The 11,857-nt window shown below is 39.9% G+C and overlaps 1 protein-coding gene across 2 annotated transcripts in view; it reads right to left on the reverse strand.

The window, feature by feature from the left end:
• nckap1 (NCK-associated protein 1) overlaps window positions 1-11,547 on the reverse strand; it is a 33,271-nt gene extending 21,724 nt beyond the window's left edge. The window contains exon 1 of one of the 2 annotated variants that reach the window (XM_033980024.2): window positions 11,184-11,547. In XM_033980024.2, the coding sequence (XP_033835915.1) occupies window positions 11,184-11,291 (108 nt within the window). In that variant the 5' untranslated portion in view covers window positions 11,292-11,547. The remainder of the gene's footprint in view (window positions 1-11,183) is intronic. The other variant, XM_033980023.2, reaches the window with a different exon arrangement.
• Between the last annotated feature and the right edge of the window lie 310 nt (window positions 11,548-11,857).

The following is an 11,857-nucleotide window of genomic DNA, read 5'->3' on the forward strand; positions in this document are numbered from 1 at the left end:
ATGAACTACAGCACATAAACAGCACAAGCTCAAAACATGTGAGATTTCTTTGCAGGAGACTGTCCAGAGCGCTGTCGTCCCCCAGGGCTTGTGCTTAGGCCTTTCCTTTACATCTTACATAAACCCTGAGCTACTCTACATCTCTCAGACTCCAGTGCAAACAAACAGGATTAATGACTGTTTAAAGACGAGGAACAGGGACTAAAAACACAGATAAAAACACACACACCACACGATACGGCAACACTGTGTGACACTAATATTTTACACATGTAAACACAAGATATTTTAATGATGCGGTGCTTCAATAAAACTAATGCGTCATCATTATATTAAAGGTTTGGCTAAAAAAAGGAACAAAAGTTTGGCCACTTTTAGGTTTCAAATTTTACTTCCTGGTTGGAAATCATGACATCACATTAAGGAATTTCAGAAGTGTTACCTGCAGCCACAAGGTACACTGGCCCAGGTTATCTTTTGACAAATTAAAATGAAAAGAAAACACATCTATTTTGTTGAACTCGTGTTTAAAATGTGTTTCTTGTGTAAATTGTGCCCAGCTTTTGTGTAGAATTCTCCCAGTGCGATGTCATGATGTCGTTTTTCAACTTTCCTTCACAAACTGTTTCTTGATCGGTGCAAAACTATCATTTATATTTTTTTAGTATTGTCCCACCAAATAAAGTCAAAATTAGAAAACGACCAAAACCCGTCACAGGTATTTTAAGAATTATTTAGTCAAATTATTTCATTTATCAATTTATAAGTTGGCTATTGGTGATTTTTTTTCATCTTTTTCCCCCTTTTACTCCACTCAGATACTTAAAAATTGCGTGAGCTTAATAACAGTGACAGTTTTTAGCCAAACCCTGGTGTAGTGGTGTGTGGTTTAAGTTTATTTACACATGCAGTGATGACCTGGCGTCTGAGCGAGACCTGAAGCACAAAAACATGTTTCATAACACGAAAGACGACGGAGGACTGGGTGAGGCCGACTCAAGTGAATCCCCGTTTATCCTTAACTGCAGTCTAGGAATGTTGGGAGCTCTCCACACTGCTAACAACTAACAGCTAACAGCTAACAGCGACGGCTAACAACGACGGAGTGGACTAAGTGAACGTGACATCACCCTCATCGTTCGGTTCCAAATGAAGCTCATCGAGGCTAAAGCAGTTATAGCGGCTAATCTGGAGCCGAGTAACATATTTGGCTCTTTGGTTGCTATGATACTCACGGTCAGAATTCCAATCAAGGGCGAGGCTGTTGAAGGTAACGCCCCTTCTGACCCGCATCTCTGGTTTATCAGGGAGCGGGCGCTTAGCAACGCTGTCAATCAAACCCGTTGCTAACGCTAACAGGAGCGACCTCGGGGAAAGAAGGACCTGATTTGTCTGTTATTAATGTTCAGATCTTGATTTACAGACACAATAGTGAAATAAAAACCCCAGGGTCATGTAGAGCGAGAGTCGATGGATCCTAAGAGCGTTCATGCTCACTTCCTGTTTGGAGCGTGGCGGCTAGCAGGATAGCTAGGTCCATTTATATATACAGTCTATGAGGCTAACAGTGCAGGCTAACTGCTCCATGCACTAATGTAACTGGACAGACTGAAGCTCGTTGGATTCGGCCGGAGTCAGTGTAAATAAACGGGTGGAGTCACTGGGGCAGGTGAATGATTCATCCACACTTAGGCCTTTGCCAGGTCTCCATTTGTAAAGTTACCGTCTTCTCTGTAGCGAGGGACGTCACGACGCACAGTCCTATAGTTTGTCAGATGTTGAACAAACACATTTCCATTTCACTGTCTCCATGTACGACCAGGAAAAAGCCCAGGCAAAAACTTTCAAGACACTCAAAATATCTTGCTCAAGGACACAATGACAGTATTTATCTGTGGGAGCTGGAATTGCACCACCAACCTGTGGGTCAGTGGATCTGACCGCTCTACTAATGATATTTATGTCGAGAGCGGGATTCGAACCACCAACCTTCAGATCAGTGGACGAACTCACGACCAACTGAACCACTGTCTCATTCAATGTTTTTTTATTTATTTAGTTTTTTTTTTTTTTTTTTACTTTATACATTTTACATACAAGCTGAAAACATCAAATATATGAAATAAGATTAATGGAATTATTCACTCTTTATCGAAAAACATTTAGTAGTAATTTCCCTTTTCTTTTTAAACTTTTCTACATAATTCCATACGTCTTGCTTCATATATTTGATGTCTTCTAGATGTATATAAAATATAGAAAGTAGTAAAAATAAATAAAAATAACTTTAATGAGAGGATGTGTCCAAACTTCTGTTGTGTTTGCATAAATTAACTGCAGACTAGAGATTATTTTCTTTTTCAGATTTAAGCCTCTGCCACTGAACAAAACAGAAGCACTTTTGAAATCTTTGTTATTACGGAGCATTTCTGGATGGACAAAGGTTTAACATCGACTCACAGGACAGTGGTGAAGAACATTTAATACAACAAACACACACACTGCAAATACGGGAGGAAAACACTTTTTAAAATATTTTTTATCCAGTACTTTGAGTCTTTTAGGAAGTTTTGAGCATCATTTAACTATAAAGATGATCTGATGTGTTTTTTAGCAATACAATGTCCTACGTTATATCTTGATGCTTTGGATTTTGGATTTTTAAATGTATAGATAAGTTCACCAGTTTGCTTTTTACTTTTGAAATAATGAGGCATTGAGCCGTGTTGTCATATAATTAGCCGTGTTGTCATGGATGTGTTAGAAAAGTACTAGAGTTAAAGAGGCAGATGTTTGCTATTTTCCTTTGAGTCAGAACATCAGTGCCAAATATCAGACCAGTTAGAATAATATTGATACTTTGAAGCTGTCATCAACATTCTCTGGGGGTGTGATGCTAACTGTAGGCACTGCTCTGTCTGAAGCTGTTACTCAAGTTAGACTTTAATCTGAGCTTTGATTTAACACAATCTGACCATAAAGAACTGACTTATCTGAACTACAACAGGTGATTTGTGCTGTTAAACACGTCCCTCTCAAATAACAGTCACAAGCTAGCATTAGCATTAGCCAACAGTTTTTCAGTGAGTCACTCTTAAGTTTTCAGACTATTAAAAAAAAAACAAAAAACTTGTGGCAGTGTTTGCTAATGTGTGCATTGTGTCACCATGGTAACTGCTGAACATTCCGCCATACACATACATATAGAACCCCCCAGCGTGATGCCACTGCAAAGTATCTAGTAGCATTCTTCCAAGTAACATGTGGATTTGACAAACTGGCTGCTGCTCCAGTTGTTTTGTTGTCGACTGTAAATAGTTTTTAAAAAGTCGCCGTTGACTTTTTCTCTAAACTTAAGCCGTGGAGTGTTGAAATGTTCAGGCTCTCGGGCCAAACAAGTTGGTTCTTGTTCAAACATTTCCTACAGAAACAGCAGTAATGTGGGGTTGAAAATGGGGTTTGTTTGACAGAAGTGAACAGTGTGAAGCCACATTTGTGTTTTTGTTGTATATTGTTTACTTAAAATAAAGGAAGACTATTCGAGGTACAAGCAGCAGACTCCAGATCTGAGGAGGATGAACCAAACCACCTCTCACTGAAGATATTTAAGGACAATATACAACATACAGTTCAATCTATGCTACACACTGAAAGAAACAAATAAACTTTATATTAATAATAAACAGTTTTATCTATTCAAAGTTGAGTTAAAACAGAATTAGTTAGTTTCCTATAAGTTTAATTAATAAAAAGCTATGGAATAAACATTGGCTTCAAAACCTGGTCAGAGTGAGAGGTCTGTGCTTTTAAGGATCTTTACAGTTCACCAACGCAAACGCAGAGTGTTAATCAATACTTAATCTTTGACGTAATTTGCATCTAGTTTTATTTTTTCCCCCCTCAGGTATCAGTGAGCAGTTACAAGGGTGAATTTGGAGAAGAGTTCCACATTTGGAATTCTGACTGAGTATCATAGCAACCAAAGAGCCAATCAGGAGAGAGGCTGTTGAACGTTGAAAGGGAACCTGTTGCTAACGTTAGCCGGAGCGATCTCAGACAACGGTGCCTGATTTGTCTGTTATTAATGTTCATATCTTGATTTACAGACACAATAGTGAAATAAAAACCCCAGGATCATGTAGAGGGTTAATACGAACATTTAAGACCAGAATGAGTCTGAAGCAGCAGAGACAGAGAGAGGACACAGGTTTTACACAGAAAGTGAATTTGAACCAGAAGTGCGCCCATGATCACTTCAAGTTTGTAAACACGGCAGCTAGCACGTTAGCTATGCCCATTTATATAAACAGTCTATGACCAAACAAAAAGAAACAGACCTCCTGCGGGGGGCGCTCTCTGCCCATGGTGTCACACATTGTGTGAGTGATGAGGACGTGTGTCAGGGGCAAAGGGTTTAATGAACATCACTTTAAACACACAACAGGAGATCCGTGCACATTTGTACGGCTGCACCAGTTCAGTTCTTTCAGTTCCTTTTATGTCTTAACCTTTGACCTTTCCAGCATGAGTGAAACTCCATCAGAGGACGGTTTAAATATTCTACACTGATCGCAGACTATTTCTGTCGACTGGACAAACGTGTTAAGAGTGGGTAAGTTTCACGACTCAAAACATTTAGTCCAAAAGACTTTGGTCCAGTCGACAGAGACCGAATCTAACGGAGCCTCGCTGGACGACCAGAGGGTCACAGACGTCTGCTCCTCATGGGTCGACTCACATATGAGCCCACAGCTTCATCGAGGAAAGGGTCAGTGACAGATGACCATCTCAGCTTAGGGTCAAGAGACCGCCCTCCTCACACAAACCTCTGGCAAACGCCTGACTCCAGAGCGCCATCATGAGGACAGAGCTCCTCACACAGCAGTGACATAAAGCAGCAGCCCCTCGAGTAGGCATGGGACCACAGCGAACCTGGTGCCGCCGTTATCACGGACACAATAACTGAGATTAACGATTATATTACGATAATGACTAAAGCTGAACAGTTTAGAATGTGAATAATTAGAATTTTAATAAAATGAACAGGTTCCACAGATCTAAAAGAGATCGTCAGGAGAAGTTTTGTTTCTGCTCATTCTTGAAATATAAACGATGTAAACGCCATTATCTTTGTTGGCGATTCTACCCTTTTAATGTGGATAAACCGTAGAACCATTTACTGTCCCATCCCTACACTGAGTGCAGTGAGCTGTTGTGGTTTGGGTGGGGCTGATGGTGGAGAATGACAGAATGGGTGGAGGATGTAGACCCCAGTCCTCTCCGTCCTCTCTCCATTTTGGACCTGAACGAGTGAGTCTGAGTCCAGTGAGTCTGAGTCCACTGAGCCTAAGAGTCAGACGGGGGAAATGGGCCTGTCACGATAACACAATCTGAAGTAAATATAGACGATAAACGATAATATCGAACCAAACCAAAATGATTCCAAATGTGTAATATATTGCTAAAAATGGTAGTTAGATAGTATTTAGAAGTTCATTCAATCTTCTACAGCTCAAATCTCATTGTAGAACAGAAAAATAACCAACATTTTCACATTACTACAGAGAAAAATATTGATAAATGATAAATATTGACCTCAAAAGTGACAGTTCCATGTGTCATGTGCTGTATGTAACTAACTCTCATAATGTTTGAACTTTTATTTATACAAAGTTGTTCTGTCATTACCAGAGAGACAACAGCTCCATAAACATCTGGATCAGTTTTGTCTCAGTTTCAGTCTCTGGTATCGGTCGATATCGAGGATCGGCAGATACTTAAAGCTTTAGTATCGGTATCAGAACAGAAAAAGCTGGATCGGCTCTGGTCTATAAACATGAGACAAAGCATCTCCTCGTGATGTTCATCGTCCAATAGGATGAACACGTCACATGTTTGGACACGCCCTCTCACTCCATGTTTTGTCTTTATTTTGACTTTATATTGACGACAAACAGAAGACAGTAAATACATGAAGGAAAATATAATGGAAATATGTAGTGAAGAAAAAAGTTTAAAATCTCTAAATATTTTTTGACAAAAGAAAGGGAGGAGACTTTGAGCATTTAAATATAAATTAATTAAAATAAATAAATGTATAAATGAAATTAATTAAATAAATTAACTAAATAAAAAATAAATAAATAAATAAGAATATCAACACATATGCTATATGCATTATATACCTTTTTTCTTTACATGATTCCATACGTCTTACTTCATATATTTGCTGTCTTTTTTCTGTATGTAAAATGGGGGGGGGGGCAAACATGTGACTGGTCATGGAAATTATTTATATTTACTATTATTTATATTTACAGCAGTTTGATCCTCCAGATTAAGTCAAAATCAGAATCATCCAAACCTGTCACTCACTTTAACTGACAGTTTAAAGGAACAGTTTTATCAACTGTCAAAATCCTCATGGTCTTTAACTCCATTAAAACAACATGGCGTCTCTGCTGTTTGTGCATTAAAGGTTTATATCACACACAACTGACTCCTGTAGCTTTAATCCATGTTCTAATGTTTTTACCTCCTCAAAAACAGACCTGGAGTTGTGTTTTGTTTCATTCTCACATGTTTGAGTCACACTTTATTATTAGTCTGTTACATCTCCAAAGCTCAAAACGCTCTGTTCCACCTTGTGATGTCATCAAGTGGTAGTTTAAGTGAACAGCTCCTTTTACCTTTAGTTCAGTCGAGATAAGTCACAACTCCAGGGTTGAAATTATCCAAATGATACTTGTGAAGGTGGAGTTTAAAAACACAGTGGAGCATTTCCTGTATCACCACATGATGACATCACAAGGTGGAACAGAGTGTTTTCAGCTTGAGAGAAGAACTCAGCCTAAATCTGCAGGTTTGTCTGTTAAACATGTGAGAATGAAACAAAACACAACTCCAGGTCTGTGTGTGATGAAACATTAGAACAGATCAGAGAAAAGTGTGATACGGGCCCTTTAAAGGAGCTGTATGCGTTTGTGAGCGGCGCCCCCATGAGGCCAGGATGTTGTAACTGTTTTACACTCAAAACAATGAAACTGGTCACTTTTTGTGTGTTTTTTAACTGATTTTGCAAAGACAGGATGACTGCACTCACTGAATTAGTATGTCTGCACTGTAGGCCTGTCATGATAAACACATTCACTTTGATATGCAATATTCTTTAAAAAAAAGTCAGAGATTTGGGGTATTTTTGTTATAATACAATAATATTTGAGCTGTAGACGATTGCATAAGTGTCTATGGCTCATTATTACTTCGTTGCAGCTTCACTTGGATTTTTTTGCTTTGTGTCAGAGGCATGAAGTAGTTTCAGTATCATCGTTTATTGCAGTATCTCTGTAGGAATATATCGTGCTTAGGGATGCACCGATCCAGCTTTTTCAGCTCCGATACCGATTCTGATACTGTAGTTTTAAGCATCGGCCGATCCCTGATATCAACCAATACCAGAGCACAGACTGGAGATGACATTTATTCACTTAAAACTAAATTAGCATGAGACAAAACTGATCCAGATGTGTTGTGTAGGTAATATTTACCCCACAGGTGACCACAGAACTGCTTTGTGTAAATAAAAGTTCATTATGAGACTTTCTGAGCCGACTACGACCTGTAAATAGTCTTATTACATCAGTTTATGTGTCCGATCGGGATATCGACTGGACCGATATCTGAAGCCAATATCTGATCCAGTTTATATTTGAGAATCAGATCGGTGCGTCCCCAGTCGAGCTTCGTGACGTGTTACCGTGACAGGCCTAGTGTACTCTGCACAGAATAACAAAGCACTGATTGGACTTGAATGGAGTCAGACTGAGACGGGAGAGAGGCTCGAGAGAGGTCAGAGGTCAGAGGTGAAGAACCAGGAGCAGGGAGAGAGGAGGGAAATGGAGGGTTTGTCAGTGGAAGGTGAGAAACTTGCAAACCTTCCAAACTTGTCCTTGCTGGATAGAAGAAGGGGGAAGCATTGGAACGGAGAGAAGAAGAAGAGAGAGAAATCAAAAGAGAGCCATCTTAAAACAGAGGCTGTCAATCACATCACATCCCACCCAAAGCTCAACAGCCACTGGCATAGAGAATCGGATCAAAACAAAACACTGGCATAGAGAATCGGATCAAAACAAAACACTGGCATAGAGAATCGGATCAAAACAAAACACTGGCATAGAGAATCGGATCAAAACAAAACACTGGCATAGAGAATCGGATCAAAACTGAACATGCGAATTCATCTGAGCAGCACGAGGAGCAGGTCGCACCAAATGGAAACAGGACGACCCCCGATTACAGGCGATAAACAGGGTGTCCATAAAGTCCATTTACAATTTTTAAACATCATTACAAAGGCAGTTGATAAGATGTTAATTACATTTGTTCTAGTGGTTATAAACGTTTTTAATCACATTGCATTTTTGTGTGTCAGGCATCCTGTTGAGTAAGAAATGGCTCCTCCTCAAGAGAAGCCAGTTTGTTTCATGGTTTGAGACTAAATCGGACACAGACACAACGAAACTAGAACAAAGTGTGGAAGAAATCCACCATCACGTCCGTCAAGTCGTGCATGAAACAAGAAATGTGTGAAGACGGAGAGTGCGTTAGACATAAGTGGGCCAAGAACATGAGAGGGGCACATACAGAGGTGTGTGTACAGAGGTAGAAAAGTTTGAAGTACAGTTTGAAGTACAACAGAACAAGTCTGATTAAGATATCTGATCAACTGCCTTTGTAATAATGTTTTAAACTGTAAAAAGACTTTAGACCCCCTGCACATTCAGATCAGGGGATGTAAAAAGCACAAACACAGCCCCCTCCAGACGCTTTAGAACAGTCTCTGATAACAACACGAACATCATTCAGTATTATTATTATTATTATTAGGATGATGCTTTTACATGTTTTGATTTCTTGTCTTTGGATTGTTTTGACCAATAGAGACACATCGGTTTGTCGATATATTGTCTGATATTTGCACTTTTTTTGCATATGGGCTATAGGGCTTAAATATCCAGCACAGGCCGATGTTTAGTATTGGCCGACTCGCTGCCTAAAGAGCACGTACAAGATTTATATTAACACTTAGGAGCAGAAAACGTAACTCTCGCTCTTATCACCGTCTGTGGAATAACGGGGCTGTGGGTGAGTTTGTAGTTTGTTCATTTAAACTGCACGAGTTTGGGAAAATTATCAAAATTGGCCCCAAGTGTTGGCAGAAAAATATCAAAAAATAATAATAATAAATAAATCTATATATAGAGCTTATCTGGATTATAAAAACTGGCATTGAACAAGAAAAAAAACATATTGGTCGGTCTCTACATGACAATATTATGAATAAAAGTATAAGATGACACAAGAAGCAAAATGTTTACCGTCCTGTTCAGACACAGGCCTCACTTTTTCTCAGAGAAAAGAGTTTGATGAACGACTCAAAGTGAAACGTGTTTGCCAAATTTTAACAGTGGAAACAGATCCTTCCGTAGTTACATAATGATCTCACACACAGCCATAACAAACACATAAACATTTGAGGCCTGTCACGATCATCATTATATCCACTTCAGTTTATCAAAGACGGAACTAAACTTTTATGGGTCAATATTAAACCTGTGGACTTTTATTTTTTGGCTATGATCAGATTTAAGCCATAGAACTTTGAATAAATAACTCGTGTGACTCATTACAGATTCAAACTAACGACTGAAGTGTTTCATTCTGCTGTTTATTTTAATCTTTTATTATACATTTTGAATAGTTTTTGTGGTTTAAATCTGATCTTTTTGTGTCAGTGTCATAAATGTGTTTCAATATTGTAGATTATATTTAAATCAGCGATATATTCAAAATGTGTTATCGTGACAGGTCTACATTTTAGACAAGCCAATTTCTGCACCCAACAGAGAACATGTGTGTTTATATCCTAAAGGGGGAATTAAAGCTACAGTATGTCACTTTCTGGAAGGGGCGTGTCACCTGCTTGATTCCATTGAAACAAAGTTAAAAACCAACACTGGAACATTCTCCATGAAGACAGATATGTTTTATGTCATACTGTGGAGGACTATAGCCAAAGGAACCACGTTTCCATGGAAACAGGCAGGAAGAGCCCCTCCTCCAGGCCAAATAAGAGTCAGGTCTGTGGAGATGTGAGCCAACTCACAGGGAGGACACTTTTTTCTGTTCTCAGTGCAATAAACACAACTGAAAAAGCTTTTATTTTAGTCTTTTTTCTTTTTTTTGGCTAAAAGGTTCCACACTGTGGCTTTAAGGAAGTGAGACATAATACATAAATATTACGTTTGACATTTTGGGTCATAAACTCAGCGCAGTCATTTAGAATTAAACTAAAACAAACTAAAGATGAGACCTGTGTCTGTGGGTTTGATCCAAATGTGAATCTGAAAACCTGGCTGCAAAACAAACTCGAGATTTTTTATTTATTTATTGTCTAATTTCTTTTATTGTTTTTATTTACAGAAAAAATATGTAAATTGTCTCATATTTAAAGACATTCTGCGCTGTTTGCTACACGGCCCTTAAAATGTGACTCATAACAAGAATTAAAATAAGACCCGAGAGTAAAATAAAACCATAAACACTGTCCTCTGTCCGCGGGGACAGTCCTCTGTCCGCGGGGACAGTCCGGGCCTGAGAAGGCGACGCCCGGTGCCTGGCTCAGCTAGGAGGCTAACAGAAGCTAACAGAGGCTAATAGAGGCTAGCGGAGGGTTAGCGGAGTTAGCTTAGCGGTGTTAGCTTAGCATCAATCGGACGCCATTAAGCTCCATTAATCGATGGCCTATAAACTGTTCTAGCTCCAATCACGTCAGGCAGAGAATAGATTAAAGGTGCGTGTTTAATATTTAACTTATCTGAATCGTTCACCGCACAAAAACAAGTATTTAGTTGGATTTCTACCACTGAAATGTGTGGACTTTACCGCAAGCTAACAGCTAACGAGCCACAGCTTCACTTTATAAACACAGGATGAAACATTTATGAAGAAAAACGGTTTAGAATCAAATCTGCAGCAAAACACGATGCGTTTTATTAGCGGACAGTCGGTGATCAGTGTTTGAGGACGTGCAGAATAAGTCTACATCTGTTGAATAGTTGAATAAAACACTACATCAGTTTATTTGACAGTGTATGTGCTGGACGTGTGCACCGCGGACCCACCTTCTTTATGTTATAGACCCGGGTGAGCATCCCCACGCCCCGGTCGTTGAGGATGGTCAGTTTTTCTGCCAGTTTCTGCTGGCTGGGCTGGATCGCGCCCCGAGACATCTTCTCCTGCTTCAGTCACACACTTGAACCAAAAGAAAAACGCTCCTCTGCGTCTGCTGTGGACACAACCCCACAGAATCCCACAGAATCCCGCAGAATGTGCAGAATGTGGCTCTAAACGCAGCGCTGATGCTCAGAGGAAGCGGCCCATGTCCCGAGCGAAGGGACTGTCCTGCCGCCGTGTCCCGCTGTCTGTGGGTTTGTGGGTTCGATGGGAGAGTCGGGAGGGATGGGAGAGGCGCAGGAGGAGGTGGAGGAGGAGGCGCAGCAGGGGCAGGGCTGTCACTGCGGCCGCGGGGGCTTCAGGGCCCTGCGGAACACTGCGGAGAACAGAGATTGGAGCTAATAAACGCCAAAAACACACGAGAAAATAGAGAAATATATGAGTCTGTGACCGAGAATCAGAGCTATGCCACCGTTCTGTTTGGATTTTAGTGAGTACAATTAGTTAAGATGACTAAATGTAACTCAAAAGAACACAGTTACTCGTTTGACGTATATCTAGACTCTGTGGAGGCCCGCGCGAGGCGGAAAAGACACTTATGAGACATTTAAAATCATATTTC

The sequence above is a fragment of the Periophthalmus magnuspinnatus genome, chromosome 15, assembly GCF_009829125.3.
Source record: "Periophthalmus magnuspinnatus isolate fPerMag1 chromosome 15, fPerMag1.2.pri, whole genome shotgun sequence".
Lineage (NCBI taxonomy): Eukaryota > Metazoa > Chordata > Actinopteri > Gobiiformes > Gobiidae > Periophthalmus > Periophthalmus magnuspinnatus.